The following is a 19440-nucleotide window of genomic DNA, read 5'->3' as shown; positions in this document are numbered from 1 at the left end:
TCCAGTACTCTGGCCTGGAGAGAATTTATATTTCATGAACTGTATAGTCCATGGGGTTGCAAAGAGTCAGACACGACTGAGTGACTTTCACTTTCACTTTTCACAGTACCACACAACTGTGGCTGGTTGAATCTGTGGATGTGAAATCACAAACAGGGTTGACTGAATTTTAAACAAATTTTACAGCAGGGTTAAGGCTGGTTCAGGGCCCCCAAACTTCACATTATCAAGTGTTAACTATAATTCATATGGAAATAAAGTTAATGTAAAAACGCCTGAGGGTAAGTTACATGCTCTGTATATCTCATGTATGGAACCGGCAAGCATAATTACTTTCTTTCCTATGACATCTGAAGTCTTCAAGTATAGGGTTTGAAGTCAAAATGTGTCCATATCTACTTTTGCACCTAGGAAGCACTAGAGGAGGCTGTCAGAGATTAGCAAAGAGAGTCAAGAAATCCAAACTCCTGTTACCTGCCAGGGAGATCATGCTTATTAAATTCTTGTGCAACCCTGGAAGATGGTGTCCTGACTAATATAACATGTCAACTTGACTCTGTCTTGGATATTTAGCTTTATTTTTTGGGTGCTCCAAAGAGGGATATTTTTTGGCTCAAACAGTAAAGCGTCTGCCCACAGTGTGGGAGACCAGGGTTCAATCGCTGGGTCGGGAAGATGCCCTGGAGAAGGAAATGGCAACCCACTCCAATATTCTTACCTAGAAAATTCCATGGATGGAGGAGCCTCGTGGGCTACAGTCCATGGAGTCGCAAAAAGTCAGACACGACTGAGCAACTTCACTTTCAACATGTGAATATGTATGTTTTAATAATAGATTAGATTAACATTTTAATTCATAAAGCAGATGACCCTCCATAATGTCAGTGGCCTTCATGGAACCAGGTGAAGAGATGAATAGACGAAAACACTGATCCTCCCCCAAGTAAGAGATAATTGACAGCCGATGGCCTTCACACTGGATCGTTAGTTCTTCTGCTTTTGGACATAAACATCAGCTCCCCTCAGTCTCCAGTAGCACCAGACCCGCTTGCAGCTTTTGGACTTACCAGCCTTCACAACTATGTGAGCCAATTGCTTTAAAACTTGTATGTGAGTATGTGTGTGTGTGTGTTTCTGTGTATTATTTATTCTATGTGGGGGACAGTTTTATGGGGGCGAAGACCAAAAGTGATGAGGACAGGCTTGAATCAAATTCCTTGCTCTGAAAGCAATGACATATAAGATGTGGACAAGTCAGTTCCCCTCAGATGTATAAACAGGTAAAATAATACTTACCTAGCATGATCTTTGGGAGCATTAAAACACAGCAGAGGAAGAATTTCTGGGAGAGTCTATCAGATCTATCCAGGCCTGGAAGGGAGGCAGTCACCCTCACAACCACTTCCTGAGCTAGGGCAGGAGTGTTTTTGTCCCACAGGCACCTGATCATGCAGGGCTGTGTCTTCACTGCTGGCACAGAGATACACAGCTGAGTCTGTCAGCTCCAAGGAGCTCAGGTTCATCTGAGAGCTAGAGTCACTGAACTGTTCACCTGAGAATCGATCTGGCATGTTTCCTTTCTCATTCTCTTTCCCATTATAATACTGAATAAGGAACTGGGGGCCCTGGCCCAGGGCCTGTTGGTACCAGGATACATAGAGGTGTCCAGACTCAGGGGAACATCTCAGTATCACTTGCTGCTTTCTTGATTTGATCAGGTATTTGGGGGTCTGGGTGACCCCAGAATCCACCAGACCTGTTGGGAAGGAGACAGAAGGAAGCTGAGGGCAGAGCACAGGGGAGCCTCCTGCTGCAGCCCTCATCACCAGGCTTCTATCTCAGGGAGGCAAAGACATCTCAGAAGCTCCCACACTGTGTCCAGGACTCACCTGCTCCCAGGAGGCAGAGAGTCACACAGCAGAGGAGCCTGGAGCCCATGGCAGCATCAGGACCCAGGACTGCTTGCTGGCTGGAGGCAGGGCTCCTGGGGTGAGTGATGTAAAGTGCTGACCCTCCTGTTCCCTGATTGGAGCATTTGCCTATGACGTCACTGCTCTGTGTCTCTGCAGGCTGCCCTTATCCCCAGGACCCCTTGGCAGGACCCAGGGCTGTCTCCTCTATGCCATTCCCTGTCCTGACAGCCGCCAGGAAGGATAGGTGTGAGGGGAGCTTCGTCCCCTGGTCCCATGTGCCCACACACTCTTGTTCTGCTCTGTCTGACCCTGCCTGACACCCAGCCCTCACCAGATACCCCAACTTCTCACCCTCCCCTTCCCATGCTGCTCCACAGATGGCCCCCTGGGCACATCCTGAGGCTCCAGGGACGACCCCTCTTCCCTGAGCAGAGAGGAGTCTGTGCTGGCTCCATGTGTCCCAGGACCACTCAGGGAACGCAAATCTGCTCCCAGGTGCAGGCATGTAGCCAAGGTTCCCTTAAGCTTCCTTCTCCAGGGTGACTCTCAACCCCTCCCAGGGCACCCTGCTTACCATGGAAACACAGTGCCTCCTAGTGGCCGAAGGTCCATGGTCTCATGGATTTGCAGCCTCTGTTTGAAGCAAGGTTTCAAATGTCCCACACCCTGAATACACACACACATATCTGTTCTACTGCCTTCCTAGCCTGGCTGATTAGGGTTGATCTTCAAATCCACTCTTAGCCTCTGGAGGTAGAAGACTGTATGATCTGACCGTTTTCCTAACAAGGAAATCGTTGCTTCACCACTACAATGATGGTAGTTAGCTAAAATGGAAATATATGTCATAAAATAAACGCTCAGAGGATCTCAAGTGAATCTGCCTGCAAACATGTCTTCATAACTACTTCTGATTAATCAGAGGCATATATTTTCAGATTTCCTATTTAAATGTGTATTAACCTATTTATTTCCTATGAACTTGTAAATCTTGATATAATAAGATACCGTGGAGGAAATATTTTGACTTTGAGAATATTTCTCTGAAGTAAATGGTGGAAACCTGGTCCAGGTTAATTGAGATGCTAAGAAAGAGGGGCAGGAAGGAGAACACACACAGCCCGCCTGTCTCTCCTCCTGGGAATGGACTCCCAAGGATTTTGGGTGGTTTCCAATTAACTGAGGTTGTTTTCTCTTTGATGACCCCAAGAACTTGCTCAAACACGACCGCTTACGCTTGGTTACAAAGTTCCCTGTGTCATGGGAAGGGAACTGACCCAGATGAGGGGAGAGAAGTGTGTCTGGACAGAGAGGGCAGGGGAGCTGAGGCCAAGGCAGTAAAGGAGGAACGACCCGCCCCTCTGGTGGGCAAGAGCAGGGAGCACTTGAAAGCTAGGCTGCAGGAGAAACTTCCAGAGAGACAGCAGTGAGGTTCTGGGAGAGACAAGAGGGTCTAGATATATCTGATTTACTAATATTCTTCCCTTCGGGAGGTCTTAAGCTGATGAGGAAGAGTCAGAACTAGTCAGAACTGGATGCAGTCCGAACTGCATCCAGGGAGGATGCAAAGCAAAGACAGAGACTGATGGTGGACATGTGTCTGCGAGTCCCTGGGATCAGATCCAGGCCTGTCCAGGTCACACATCCAGGGTTACAGTGCTGGCACATGGTCCCCAGGGCATTAGGTTACCAGTGCTAGGATCCTGCATGTGGGCCCCTTGTCTTTTTCAACAGAGAGCAGGTGACCCTGCAGCGCTGTGGAGTAACTGCTGGCACAGAGTACACAACTCTCTGGGAGCAGTTGGCAGACTCCAGGGTGAGAGGAATTTCTGTGTGTTTGATCTAGAGACGCTGTACCCGTCTGGCATGTCTCCTGGCTCACTAGTGTGCACACCAGCTGAGTAATGGATCAGCCTCAGCTCGTGTCCCAGGTCTTGTCGGTACCAGTACATACAGTCATGACCCAGATCCTGAGTACATTTCAGTGTCGCGCTCTGTCCTCTCCTCACGACCTGGAATCTGGGGTCCTGAGTGACACCAGCATGGACCATCCCTGTGGAGAAGGAAGACCCATGCAGCAGTCACAGTGGACAGGCTTAGTGCTGGCACTCTGAAGGGGACCATGCCCCCCAGGACTCACCTGCCTGCAGGAGACAGAAGACCACACAGCCCAGGAGGCAGGGGCTTACGGCGGGGGAGCGGCAGGTGGCGGGCCCTCTGGTCTGAGTGTGGATGAGAGGGGAGAGGGGCTCTCCAGGGAGTCCTTCTGAGATGTCACTGTCCCTGTCAGACCCCAGAGCCACCTGTCACTCAGGGGCCACGCCCCTTCCACCAGAGGCTCAAATCAGAAATGAACCTGAGTGAAGAGTTCACAACATGGAGACCCATCCGGCTTAATGGGCATCAGGCTCACAAGTTGTTGTAACCTTTCTATAAACAGTGTGCAATTTTATCTATACTTTATTCCGAAGTTAATCTTCATAAATGTGTATATTACTTTAATTTATCTACATATTTCTATAGCTCTGCATCTTTGGAAATTCCCTCTAGCTTCCTGCTCTCCTTTATGATATGTGTCCCAATAGGACTTCAAGGCCCATTTCTGCTTTAATTGATCACAGCCCTGAGACTGTCCCTCCACCTACCATGTTTCTCTAAGTTTCTGCTCCCAACCCCATTGAAGGCTCATCAACATTTGAGGAATTGTTTGGATCTGTTCTTATCAACTCACTGACAGACAGTCCACCTGCCAAAGGCAGGTACAGCTCCTTCATGTTCACAGGAGCCCCTGCTTCCCATGTCGGGAGAGGCCTCAGGCCTGTGACCCTCCTTTCTGGGTGGAGAGAAGCTGGTTGCCCAGCACAGGATGACGGATTGGCAGTGCTGCTGGCTGGGGGCGGGGCTCCTGGGGTGAGTGGTGTAAAGTGCTGACCCTCCTGCTTCCCTGATTGGAGCATTTGCCTATGATGTCACTGCTGTGTCTATCAGGCTGCCCTTGTCCACTGGACCCCTTACCAATACGCAGGGCTGGCTCCTCTGTGCCCTTCCCTGCCCTGACAGCCCCTCAGCAAGCCTGGGTGTGAGGTGACTTGTCCCCTGGTGCCATACGCACACAACATGCCTTGTTCTCTTCTGCCTGACCCTGCCTGAATCTCATCACCAGCCACCAGGCCCTCACCAGCCACCCCAACCCCTTCACCTCTACTCCCATGCTGAGGCAGGATACAACCCCCTATGTTCATCTTGAGGTTTCAGGCACGTCCCCAGTTCCCTGGGCAGTGAGGAGTCTGTGCTGGCTCCATGTGTCCCCAGACCACTCAGGGAACTCAGACCTGCTCCCAGATGCAGGCATGATATAGACAAGGGTCTCTTAAGCTGCCCTCCCCAGGGTGACTCACACCCTCCCAGCACACACTGCTTATCATGGAACAGTGCCTCCAAGTGGCCAAAGTCAAGGGTCTCATGGATTTGCAGCGTTTGTTTAAAAGAAAGAAAGAAAGTTTAGTCACTCAGTCTTGTCCTACTCTTTGCAACCGCATGGACTGTAACCTCCTTGGCTCCGCTGTCCATGGGATTCTCCAGGCAAGTGTACTGGAGTGAGTTGCCATTTCCTTCACCAGAGGATCTTCCCGACCTAGGGATCGAACCCAGGTCTCCCTCATTGGAGGCAGATGCTTCACCACCTGAGCCACGAGGGAAGTCCTATCTGTTAAAGCAAGGGGACAAGAATTCCGGCACCCCGAACACACACACACACACACACGCCTGTTCTACTGCCTTCCTCACCTGGCTGACGGGTTGATCTTCAAATCCACTCAGCCTCTGGAGGCAGAAGACTGTATGATCCGAACTTTTTACTAAGAAAGATATAAGTGCGGCACCACGACAATGACGGTCGTTAGCTAAGATGGAAATATATGATCATAAAATAAATACTCTGAGGATCTCAAGTGAATCTGCCTACAAGCATGTATTCCATAACTACTTCTGATTAATCAGATGCATATATTTCCAGATTTTGTATTTAAATTAAGAATGATCAAATTCTAGATAATACATTTCATAAAGAAGTTTTAGAAATATGAACTCAATTATTTCTGCACTTATAAAATCATGATATAATGGGGGTGATGCAGGATATTTTTTGACTTTGAGAAGTTTTTGATGAGCATTCCAGGTAGTCCCAACCTGGCCTAGGTTAGGTGAGCTGCTAAGGATGTCGGGAGGCGGGGGTGCATGTCGAGAACACACAAAGGCAATCTGTCCTCCTTCAGATGGGCTCACGTGAGTTTTGGGATGATAGGTGATGTTTCTCTTTGATGACTCCATACATCTTGCTGAAAACAGACCACATGGAGTGACCACTTTAAAAGCCTCCCTGTGACTTGGGAAGGGACCTGACCCAGACGAAGGAGGTGCAGTGTGGCTGTGGTAGAGAGGGCCATGGAGCTGATGCAGGGAGGTGTGGAGAGGAATGTCCTGCCCGCCTGGGAAAGGTGGACAAGAGCCAGCCTAGACCAGGTGAGAACCAGACTGTGGGAGAACCTCCAGAAAGCCAGAAATGAGCTGCCTGAGGTGAGACAAGAGTGTCTAGATGTATCTAATTTATCCAACAACCTTCCCTCCTAGGTTTCAGGCTCATGTGATGACTAGGAGTCACAGCTGGGGAAGCATCTTCCTGGTTCACATGGAGGCTGCAGAGGAAAGACAGAGATGGATGGTCCCACAAGGTCCCCAAGGCCCGGCAGTGAGGTTCGGGCCAGTCTCCACTGCATACCCAGGGTCACACTGCAGACACCTGGCTAACAAAGCCCTGAGGCTCCCAGTGCTAGGAGCCTGCACATGGACCCCTGTCTTTTGCACAGAGAGCAGGTGACCCTGCAGTGCCGTGGAGTAACTGCTAGCGCAGAAGTACACAGATGTCTGGGAGTGGTTGGCAGACTCCAGCATTAGAGGGAAGTTCTCTGTGCTTGATCTGGAGACGCTGTAGCCATCGGGCACATCTCTTGGCTCGCTAGTGGACACACCAGCTGAGTAATGGATCGGCCTCAGCCCGTGCCCCAGGTCTTGTCGGTACCAGTACATGCGGTCATGACCCAGATCCTGAGTACATTTCAGTGTCCCGCTCTGTCCTCTCCTCACGACCTGGAATCTGGGGTCTGAGAGACACCAGCATGGACCGCCCTTGTGGAGAAGGAGGACCGATACTGCAGTCATAGCAGATAGGCTCAGTGCTGGCACCCCCGAAGGGAATCTGCCCCCCAGGACTCACCTGCCTGCAGGAAACAAAAGACCACACAGCCCAGGAGGCCAAGGCTCATGGCGGGGGCAGGGCAGGCGGAGGGCCCTCTGGTGTGTGTGTGGATGAGAGGGAAGAGGGGCTCTCCAGGGAGTCCTTCTGAGATGCCACTGTCTCTGCCGGACCCCAGATCCAACCTGTCACTTGGGTACCAGGCCCCTTCCATCAGAGATTCAAATCAAAGATGAACCTCAGAGAGTCAATTCCTAGGCAAGTTGATAAGAAGTCCAGGGTCCCCCAGGAAGAGAAACGGGTTCAGAGTCCTCGAGAAGGCAAAAGGAGTCCAGGCCTCTCAAGGAGAAAAGAAGAAACATTTTTTCTACATTGCTTTGTTTGGTCAATATAGCAAGGTATCTTGCTCAAGGACATTGCTTGTTTCTCCTTAACAAGAACCTTCTGACTAATCTTGCTATCTTAAGATGTATATTGTGGAAGTGGGTTTGGTGAGACCTTTCTATTGTCAGTTCTAATCTTGTTAATTTAAGATGTATGTTGTGAGTGGGGCTGATAAAATATATAAGACCTTGATTAGACTAGCAAGTGGGGGTGCTCTCCCTCCCCTTCTGATGTCTATGAGAGAAGCTTTCCTTGTCCCTTTTTATACTTTAATAAAACTCAGCTACACTAAAGCTCTTGGGTGGTGAAGACTGGTCCCTGGTCCCAAAGGTAAGTCTTCTTCCGAGATCATGAATCTGACACCTTTCAGCGTAAGCTATCAAACCTGCGTGAACAGTTCATAACAGGGAGACCTATCTAGCTCAACCGATGTAAGCCTTACAATTTGATGTAACCTTTTCGTAAAACTGGTTAAATTTTTTCTATGTTCTAGTCCAGACATAATTTTTCATTAATATATTTATTACGTTTATATATGTGCATATTTCTGTAGTTTTCAATCTTGCGGAATCCTTCTGGCTTCCTGTTGCCCTTACGACTCATGTGTCCCAAGAGGACTTCAAGGCCTGTTTCCACTTTAATTGACCACAGACATGAGAACGTCCCTCCACCCACCATGTTTATCCAGGGATCTGTTCCCAACCTCATCGCAAGCTCATCAACATTTGAGGACTTGTTGGGTCTATTTCTTATCAATTCACTGACAAGACAGTCCACCGGCCAAAGCAGGTACAGTCCTTCGTGTTCACAGGATCCAGGGCCTCCCATCTCAGGGGAGGGATAAGCAGAGCCCCCTCGGGCCTGTGACCCACCTTTCTGGGTGGAGAGAAGCTGGTTCCCCAACACAGGATGGTGTATTGACACAAAGGAATGCAGACTTAGGAGGGACATGGAGGGAGGTGCAGACGCCAGGGTAATGAAAAATGCTGTTTTTATTTGAGACATTCCACCCATGGGAATACCTCCTTGTGATCCGTGGCTGCCATTCAGGATAACAATTCATATCATAGAGCCCCAAATTCTATCTTGTTTCATGTAACCCATATGCATATCTAATTTGTTCTGTAGGGAGACAGTTTCATTGGGGAAAAGAGACCATAAGTTTTGAAAACAGACTTGAGTCAGAGTCCTTGCTATAACAATACGAAGTATGAGATCTGGGCGATTCATGTTCACTCAGATGTATAAACAGTTAAAATAATACCTACCTTGCATGATATTCGTGAGCATTAAAACATATCAAGAAATGAATATCTGGGGAAGACTGTCCACTCTGCCTGGCCTGGGCCAGGAAGGCAGGCAGTCGACATGCTCACCACCGCTTCCTGAGCTGAGGCAGGAATGTTTTTGACCCAGAGGCCCCTGGTCATGCAGGGCTGTGTCTTGGCTGCTGGCACAGAGATACACGGCGAGTCTGTCAGCTCCAAGGAAGTCAAGTTCAGCTCAGAGCGAGAGTCATTGAACTGTTTTCTTGAGAATCGATCTGATATCTTTCCTTTTTGTATCATTTCCCTGTTGTAATACTAACAAGTAATTGGGGGCCCTGGCCCAGGGCCTGTTGGTACCAGTACACAGAGTGGTGTCCAGATTCAGGGGAACATCTCAGTATCACTTGCTGTTTTCTTGATTTGATCCGGTACTTGGAGGTCTGGGTGACTCCAGAATCCACCAGGCCAGTTAGGGTGCAGACTAGGAAGCTGAGGGCAGAGCACAGGGGAAGCCTCCTGCTGCAGCCCTCGTCACCAGGCTTCTATCTCAGGGAGGCAAAGACATCTCAGAAGCTCCCACACTGTATCCAGGACTCACCTGCTCCCAGGTGGCAGAGGGTCACACAGCAGAGGAGCCTGGAGCCCATGGCAGCATCAGGAACCCAGGACTACCACTAGCTGGGGGAGGGTCTCCTGGGGTGAGTGATGTAAGGCACTGACCCTCCTGCTTCCCTGATTGGAGCATTTGCCTATGACCTCACTGCTCTGGGTCTCTGCAGGCTGCCTTTGTCCACTGACCCCTTGGCAGGACCCAGGGCTGTTTCCTCTGTGCCCTTCCCTGTGCTGCACAGCCCCTCAGCAAAGGGTGGGTTTGAAGTATGCACTCTCTCCATGTCTCCATCTGTCCACAATATGGCTTGTCCTCCCCCCTCTGCTCCTTCCTGATACTGGTCACCAAGCCCTCAGCAGCCGCCCAAACCCCTCACCCTCCACTTCCCATGCAGGCCCCCCTGAGTACATCCCGAAGCTCCAGGCACGTCCCCACTTCCCTGACACTGAGGAGTCTGTGCTGGTTCCATGTGTCTCAGGATCACTCAGGGAACTCAAGCCTGTTCCCTGACACAGGCGTGTAGTTAAGGTTCCCTAAAGCTGCCCTCTGCTGGGTGACCCTCAACCCCTCCAGCTCACCTGGTTACATGGGCCCACAGTGCCTCCTAGATGCCAGAGTGGTTTACGGTCTCATGGATTTGCGTCCTCTGTCTAAAGCAAGGATACAGAAACCCCACAGCCTTAATACACACTCACACACTCACTCACACACACACACACTCATACAAACACATTCTTGTGTTCTACTGCCTTCCCATCCTGGCTGAATTAGGGTTCATCTTCAAATCTACTCTTAGCCTCTGGAAGTTGCAGACCAATGGTCCGACATTGTTACTAAGAAGGAAAGAATCGCTGCACCACTGCAATGATGGTACTTAGCTAAGATGGAAATAATCGCCATAAAATAAACACTCTGAGGATCTCACGTGAATCTCCTGGAAACCTGTATTCCATACCTACCTCTGATTAATCGGATACATGTATTTCCAGATGTCTTGTATAAATTAAGCATTTCCAAATTCTAGTTGATACATTTTGTAAAGAGGTTTTATATATACGAACTCATATATTTCTGCACTTATTTATAAAATCTTGATATAACTGGGGCAATGGAAGATATATTTTGACTTTGAGAAGATTTTGATGAGGGACGTGGTGCCAAGCTGGCCGAGGTTAGGTGAGATGCTGAGGAAGTCGGGGGCGGGAGGATGTACATAGAAAGCCAGTCTCTCCTTCAGATGGACTCACATGAGATTTGGATAATTGATAATTAACTGAAGCTGATTTCTCTTTGATGACTCCAGACAACTTGCTCAAAGCAGACCATGTGGAGAGGGCACTTTAAAGGCTTCCGTGTGACTTGGGAAGGGACATGACCCGGATGAGGGACGAGCAGCATGGGAGTGGTAGAGGGGGCCAGGGAGGTGAGGAGAGGAATGTCCTGCCCACCCAAGAAAGGTGCCCAAAGAGCGGAGACTACATGAGAGCCAATCGGGGAGAACCTTCCAGAAAGAAGCATTAAAGTGAGACAAGGTGATCTGTTTTTATCTAATTTACCAGCAACCTTCCCTCCTGGAGGTCTCAGGCTCAGGTGATGACTAGCAGTCAGAGCTGGAGAAACATCTTCTTGGTTCACAGGGAGGATGCAGGGGAAAGACAGAGATGGATGGTGGACACATGTCTCAGAGTGCCTGAGTGAGGTTTGGGTCAACCTAGTCCACACACCTAGGGTCACACTGCAGGCACATGGCTAACCAAGCCCTGAGGCTCCCGGTGCTAGGAGCTTTTCACTTGGACCCCCTGTTTTTTTGCACAGAGAGGAGGTGGCCATGCAGCGCCGTGGAGTAACTGCTGGCGCAGAAGTACACAGATGTCTGGGAGCTTTGCCAGACTTCAGCGTGAGAAGGAAGTTCTCTGTGGTTGATCTGGAGATGCTGTAGCCTTCGGGCCCGTCTTTTGTTCCATGGTGGGAGGGTCATCTGAGTAATGGATCAGTCTTAGCCCATGTCCCAGGTCTTGTCGGTACCATTACATATAATCGTGGCTCAGATCCTGAGTACATCTCAGTGTCGTGCTCTGTCCTCTCCTCACGACCTGGAATCTGGGGTCCTGAGTGACACCAGCATGGACCGCCCTTGTGGAGAAGGAGGACCGATACTGCAGTCATAGCAGATAGGCTCAGTGCTGGCACCCCCGAAGGGAATCTGCCCCCCAGGACTCACCTGCCTGCAGGAAACAAAAGACCACACAGCCCAGGAGGCCAAGGCTCATGGCGGGGGCAGGGCAGGCGGAGGGCCCTCTGGTGTGTGTGTGGATGAGAGGGAAGAGGGGCTCTCCAGGGAGTCCTTCTGAGATGCCACTGTCTCTGCCGGACCCCAGATCCAACCTGTCACTTGGGTACCAGGCCCCTTCCATCAGAGATTCAAATCAAAGATGAACCTCAGAGAGTCAATTCCTAGGCAAGTTGATAAGAAGTCCAGGGTCCCCCAGGAAGAGAAACGGGTTCAGAGTCCTCGAGAAGGCAAAAGGAGTCCAGGCCTCTCAAGGAGAAAAGAAGAAACATTTTTTCTACATTGCTTTGTTTGGTCAATATAGCAAGGTATCTTGCTCAAGGACATTGCTTGTTTCTCCTTAACAAGAACCTTCTGACTAATCTTGCTATCTTAAGATGTATATTGTGGAAGTGGGTTTGGTGAGACCTTTCTATTGTCAGTTCTAATCTTGTTAATTTAAGATGTATGTTGTGAGTGGGGCTGATAAAATATATAAGACCTTGATTAGACTAGCAAGTGGGGGTGCTCTCCCTCCCCTTCTGATGTCTATGAGAGAAGCTTTCCTTGTCCCTTTTTATACTTTAATAAAACTCAGCTACACTAAAGCTCTTGGGTGGTGAAGACTGGTCCCTGGTCCCAAAGGTAAGTCTTCTTCCGAGATCATGAATCTGACACCTTTCAGCGTAAGCTATCAAACCTGCGTGAACAGTTCATAACAGGGAGACCTATCTAGCTCAACCGATGTAAGCCTTACAATTTGATGTAACCTTTTCGTAAAACTGGTTAAATTTTTTCTATGTTCTAGTCCAGACATAATTTTTCATTAATATATTTATTACGTTTATATATGTGCATATTTCTGTAGTTTTCAATCTTGCGGAATCCTTCTGGCTTCCTGTTGCCCTTACGACTCATGTGTCCCAAGAGGACTTCAAGGCCTGTTTCCACTTTAATTGACCACAGACATGAGAACGTCCCTCCACCCACCATGTTTATCCAGGGATCTGTTCCCAACCTCATCGCAAGCTCATCAACATTTGAGGACTTGTTGGGTCTATTTCTTATCAATTCACTGACAAGACAGTCCACCGGCCAAAGCAGGTACAGTCCTTCGTGTTCACAGGATCCAGGGCCTCCCATCTCAGGGGAGGGATAAGCAGAGCCCCCTCGGGCCTGTGACCCACCTTTCTGGGTGGAGAGAAGCTGGTTCCCCAACACAGGATGGTGTATTGACACAAAGGAATGCAGACTTAGGAGGGACATGGAGGGAGGTGCAGACGCCAGGGTAATGAAAAATGCTGTTTTTATTTGAGACATTCCACCCATGGGAATACCTCCTTGTGATCCGTGGCTGCCATTCAGGATAACAATTCATATCATAGAGCCCCAAATTCTATCTTGTTTCATGTAACCCATATGCATATCTAATTTGTTCTGTAGGGAGACAGTTTCATTGGGGAAAAGAGACCATAAGTTTTGAAAACAGACTTGAGTCAGAGTCCTTGCTATAACAATACGAAGTATGAGATCTGGGCGATTCATGTTCACTCAGATGTATAAACAGTTAAAATAATACCTACCTTGCATGATATTCGTGAGCATTAAAACATATCAAGAAATGAATATCTGGGGAAGACTGTCCACTCTGCCTGGCCTGGGCCAGGAAGGCAGGCAGTCGACATGCTCACCACCGCTTCCTGAGCTGAGGCAGGAATGTTTTTGACCCAGAGGCCCCTGGTCATGCAGGGCTGTGTCTTGGCTGCTGGCACAGAGATACACGGCGAGTCTGTCAGCTCCAAGGAAGTCAAGTTCAGCTCAGAGCGAGAGTCATTGAACTGTTTTCTTGAGAATCGATCTGATATCTTTCCTTTTTGTATCATTTCCCTGTTGTAATACTAACAAGTAATTGGGGGCCCTGGCCCAGGGCCTGTTGGTACCAGTACACAGAGTGGTGTCCAGATTCAGGGGAACATCTCAGTATCACTTGCTGTTTTCTTGATTTGATCCGGTACTTGGAGGTCTGGGTGACTCCAGAATCCACCAGGCCAGTTAGGGTGCAGACTAGGAAGCTGAGGGCAGAGCACAGGGGAAGCCTCCTGCTGCAGCCCTCGTCACCAGGCTTCTATCTCAGGGAGGCAAAGACATCTCAGAAGCTCCCACACTGTATCCAGGACTCACCTGCTCCCAGGAGGCAGAGGGTCACACAGCAGAGGAGCCTGGGGCCCATGGCAGCATCAAGAACCCAGGACTACCACTAGCTGGGGGAGGGTCTCCTGGGGTGAGTGGTGTAAAGCACTGACCCTCCTGCTTCCCTGATTGGAGCATTTGCCTATGACCTCACTGCTCTGCGTCTCTGCAGGCTGCCTTTGTCCACTGACCTCTTGGCAGGACCTAGGGCTGTCTCCTCTGTGCCCTTCCCTGTGCTGCACAGCCCCTCAGCAAAGGGTGGGTTTGAAGTGTCCACTCTCCCCATGTCTCCATATGTCCACAATATGGCTTGTCCTCCCCCTCTGCTCCTTCCTGATACTCGTCACCAAGTCCTCAGCAGCCGCCCGGACCCCTCACCCTCCACTTCCCATGCAGGTCCCCCTGAGTACATCCTGAAGCTCCAGGCACGTCCCCACTTCCCTGGCACTGAGGAGCCTGTGCTGGTTCCATGTGTCTCAGGATCACTCAGGGAACTCAAGCCTGTTCCCTGACTCAGGCGTGTAGTTAAGGTTCCCTAAAGCTCCGTCTGCTGGGTGACCCTCAACCCCTCCAGCTCACCTGGTTACAAGGGCCCACAGTGCCTCCTACTTGCCAGAGTGGTTCACAGTCTCATGGATTTGCGTCCTCTGTCTAAAGGGTACAGAAACCCCACAAGCTTAATACACACTCACACTCACACACACACACACACTCACACACTCACATTCCAGTGTTCTACTGCCTTCCCATCCTGGCTGGATTAGGGTTCATCTTCAAATCTACTCTTAGCCTCTGGAAGTTGAAGACTCAATGATCCGACATTGTTACTAAGAAGGAAAGAATCGCTGCACCACTGCAATGATGGTACTTAGCCAAGATGGAAATAATCGCCATAAAATAAACACTCTGAGGATCTCACGTGAATCTCCTGGAAACCTGAATTCCATACCTACCTCTGATTAATCAGATACATGTATTTCCAGATGTCTTGTATAAATTAAGCATTTCCAAATTCTAGTTGATACATTTTGTAAAGAGGTTTTATATATACGAACTTTTATATTTCTTCACTTATTTAAAAAATCTTGATATAATGGGGCAATGGAAGATATATTTTTACTTTGAGAAGATTTTGATGAGGGAGGTGGTGCCAAGCTGGCCGAGGTTATGTGAGATGCTGAGGAAGTCGGGGGCGGGAGGCTGTACATAGAAAGCCAGTCTCTCCTTCAGATGGACTCACATGAGATTCAGATAACTGATAATTAACTGAAGCTGATTTCTCTTTGATGACTCCAGACAACTTGCTCAAAGCAGACCATGTGGAGAGGGCACTTTAAAAGCTTCCGTGTGACTTCGGAAGGGACATGACCCGGATGAGGGAGGAGCAGCATGGGAGTGGTAGAGGGGGCCAGGGAGGTGAGGAGAGGAATGTCCTGCCCACCCAAGAAAGATGGGCAAGAACGGAGACTACATGAGAGCCAGTCGGGGAGAACCTTCCAGAGAGAAGCATTGAAGTGAGACAAGGTGATCTGTTTTTATCTAATTTACCAGCAACCTTCCCTCCTGGAGGTCTCAGGCTCAGGTGATGACTAGCAGTCAGAGCTGGAGAAACATCTTCTTGGTTCACAGGGAGGATGCAGGGAAAAGACAGAGATGGATGGTGGACACATGTCTCAGAGTCCCTGAGTGAGGTTTGGGTCAACCTAGTCCATACACCTAGGGTCACACTGCAGGCACATGGCTAACCAAGCCCTGAGGCTCCCGGTGCTAGGAGCTTTCACTTGGACCCCCTGTCTTTTTGCACAGAGAGGAGGTGGCCATGCAGCGCCGTGGAGTAACTGCTGGCGCAGAAGTACACAGATGTCTGGGAGAGGTTGGCAGACTTCCAGCGTGAGAGGGAAGTTCTCTGTGCTTGATCTGGAGATGCTGTAGCCTTCGGGCACGTCTCCTTGTTCCGTGGTGGGAGGGCCATCTGAGTAATGGATCAGCCTTAGCCCATGTCCCAGGTCTTGTCGGTACCATTACATATAATCGTGGCTCAGATCCTGAGTACATCTCAGTGTCGTGCTCTGTCCTCTCCTCACGACCTGGAATCTGGGGTCCTGAGTGACACCAGCATGGACCGCCCTTGTGGAGAAGGAGGACCCATGCTGCAGTCACAGTGGACAGGCTTAGTGCTGGCACCCCGAAGGGAACCCTGCCCCCAGGACTCACCTGCCTGCAGGAGACAGAAGACCACACAGCCCAGGAGGCAGGGGCTCATGGCGGGGGCGGGGCAGGAGGAGGGCCCTCTGGAGTGTGTGTGGATGAGAGGGGAGAAGGGCTCTCCAGGGAGTCCTTCTGAGATGTCACTGTCCCTGCCAGGCCCCAGAGCCAATCTGTCACTCAGGGGGCCACGCCCCTTCCCCGGAGGCTCAAATCAGAAATGAACCTGAGTGAAGAGTTCACAACAGGAAAACCCGTCCAGATCAATGGACTTGAGCCTTACAAGTTGTTGTAACCTTTCTGTAAACAGTTTGAGATTTTATCTATACTTTATTCCAGAAATAATTCTTCATAAATGTGTATATTACTTTAATTTGTCTACATATTTCTATAGCTCTGCATCTTGGGAAATTCCCTCTAGCTTCCTGCTTTCCTTTATGATATGTGTCCCAGTAGGACTTCAAGGCCGATTTCTGCTTTAATTGATCACAGTCCTGAGAATGGCCCTCCACCTACCATGTTTCTCTAGGTTTCTGCTCCCAACCTCATCACAGGTTCATCAACATTTGTGGAATTGTTTGGATCTGTTCTTATCCTCTCACTGACAGACAGTCCACCAGCCAAACGTAGGTACAGCTCCTTCATGTTCACAGGAGCCCCTGCTTCCCATGTCAGGAGAGTGAGCAAGCAGAGCGCCCTCAGGCCTGTGACCCACCTTTCTGGGTGGAGAGAAGTTGGTTGCCCAGCACAGGATGACGTATTGGCAAAAAGGGATGCAGACTTAGGAGCGAAATGGCAAGATGGGGCACACACGAGCATAAGGGAAAAACGCTCTTTTTTATTTGAGACATTCTTTTCACGGGAATACCTCCTTGTGATGCGTGGCTGCCATTCACTGAATAACAATTCATATCATAGAGCCCCAAAATGTATCTTCTTACACATAACCCAATACATATATGTAACTTTTTCTGTATGGAGACCTTTCCATTAGGAAAGGAACCACAAGTGTTGAGAAGAAACTGGAGCTGCAATCCTAGCTGTAACAGCTATGAAGTATGAGATCTGGGCAGTTCACATCCCCTCAGATGTATAAGCAGTTAAAATAATACTTATCTTGCATGATCTTAGTGAGCATTAAAACATATCAAGAAATGAATGTCTGGGAAAATCTATTGCTCTAGCAGAGACTGGGCTTGGCACACTGGCAGCCAACACGCTCACCACCACTTCCTGAGCTGGGGCAGGAGAGTTTTTATCCCAGAGGCACCTGATCATGCAGGGCTGTGTCTTGGCTGCTGGCACAGAGATACACGGCTGAGTCCGTCAGCTCCAAGGAAGTCAAGTTCAGCTCAGAGCTAGAGTCACTGAACTGTTTTCCTGAGAATCGATCTGATATGTTTCCTTTCTCATTCTCTTGCGTGTTGAAATACTGAATGAGGAATTGGGGGCCCTGGCCCAGGACCTGTTGGTACCAGTACACAGAGCGGTGTCCAGATTCAGGGGAACATCTCAGATCACTTGCTGCTTTCTTGATTTGATCAGGTATTTGGGGGTCTGGGTGACCCCAGAATCCACCAGGCCTGTTGGGAAGGAGACAGAAGGAAGCTGAGGGCAGAGCACAGGGAAGCCTCCTGCTGCAGCCCTCATCGCCAGGCTTCTATCTCAGGGAGGCAAAGACATCTCAGAAGCTCCCACACTGTGTCCAGGACTCACCTGCTCCCAGGAGGCAGAGAGTCACACAGCAGAGGAGCCTGGAGCCCATGGCAGCATCAGGAACCCAAGACTGCTGCTGGCTGGGGCGGGGCTCCTTGGGTGAGTGGTGTAAAGTGCTGACCCTCCTGCTTCCCTGATTGGAGCATTTGCCTATGACGTCACTGCCCTGTGTCTCTGCAGGCTGCCCTTGTCCAATCTGGACCCCTTACCAATATGCAGGGCCAGCTCCTCTGTGCCCTTCCCTGTGCTGCACAGCCCCTCAGCAAAGGGCGGGTTTGAAGTGTGCACTCTCCCCATGTCTCCATATGTCCACAATATGGCTTGTCCTCCCCTCTCTGCTCCTTCCTGACACTCGTCACCAAGCCCTCAGCAGCCGCCCGGAACCCCTCACCCTCCACTTCCCATGCAGGCCCCCCTGAGTACATCCTGAAGCTCCAGGCACGTCCCCACTTCCCTGGCACCGAGGAGCCTGTGCTGGCTCCATGTGTCCCAGGATCACTCAGGGAACTCGAGCCTGTTCCCTGACACAGGCGTGTAGTTAAGGTTCCCTAAAGCTCCCTCTGCTGGGTGACCCTCAACCCCTCCAGCTCACCTGGTTACATGGGCCACAGTGCCTCCTACTTGCCAGCGGTTCACAGTCTCATGGATTTGTGTCCTCTGCCTAAAGGGTACAGAAACCCCACAAGCTTAATACACACTCACACACTCTCACACACACACACTCACACACACACACACTCACACACTCACATTCCAGTGTTTACTGCCTTCCCATCCTGGCTGAATTAGGGTTCATCTTCAAATCTACTCTTAGCCTCTGGAAGTTGAAGACTCAATGATCTGATATTGTTACTAAGAAGGAAAGAATCGCTGCACCACTGCAATGATGGTACTTAGCTAAGATGGAAATAATCGCCATAAAATAAACACTCTGAGGATTTCACGTGAATCTGCCTGGAAACCTGAATTCCATACCTACCTCTGATTAATCGGATACATGTATTTCCAGATGTCTTGTATAAATTAAGCATTTCCAAATTCTAGTTGGTACATTTTGTAAGGAGGTTTTATATATACGAGCTCATATATTTCTGCACTTATGAAATCTTGATATAATGGAGCAATGGAAGATATATTTTGACTTTGAGAAGATTTTGATGAGGGAGGTGGTGCCAAGCTGGCTGCGGTTAGGTGAGATGCTGAGGAAGTCGAGGGGCGGGAGGATGTACATAGAAAGCCAGTCTCTCCTTCAGATGGACTCACATGAGATTTGGATAACTGATAATTAACTGAAGCTGATTTCTCTTTGATGACTCCAGACAACTTGCTCAAAGCAGACCATGTGGAGAGGGTACTTTAAAGGCTTCCCTGTGACTTGGGAAGGGACATGACCCGGATGAGGGACGAGCAGCATATGTGTGGTAGAGGGGGCCAGGGAGGTGAGGAGAGGAATGTCCTGCCCACCCAAGAAAGGTGGGCAAGAGCGGAGACCACGTGAGAGCCAATCCGGCAGAGACTTCCAGAGAGACAGGGTTGAAGTGAGACATGGTGATCTGTTTTTATCTAATTTACCAGCAACCTTCCCTCCTGGAGGTCTCAGGCTCAGGTGATGACTAGCAGTCAGAGCTGGAGAA

At 49.6% G+C, this 19440-nt stretch overlaps 1 protein-coding gene and 1 gene segment (V, D, J or C); both read right to left on the bottom strand.

Moving 5' to 3' along the window:
• LOC100300510 (T cell receptor beta constant 1) overlaps positions 1-19440 on the bottom strand; it is a gene marked incomplete in the record, with an annotated part of 535695 nt that overhangs the window by 480721 nt on the left and 35534 nt on the right.
• LOC101904744 (T cell receptor beta variable 5-6-like) lies at positions 1080-2040 on the bottom strand. The segment is given in 2 exon segments: positions 1080-1756; positions 1890-2040. Coding segments are annotated over 2 exon segments (444 nt in total).

The sequence above is a fragment of the Bos taurus genome, chromosome 4, assembly GCF_002263795.3.
Source record: "Bos taurus isolate L1 Dominette 01449 registration number 42190680 breed Hereford chromosome 4, ARS-UCD2.0, whole genome shotgun sequence".
Lineage (NCBI taxonomy): Eukaryota > Metazoa > Chordata > Mammalia > Artiodactyla > Bovidae > Bos > Bos taurus.
The sequence above is the reverse complement of the archived record's forward strand: the minus strand, read 5'-3'. Positions and strand labels throughout refer to the sequence as shown.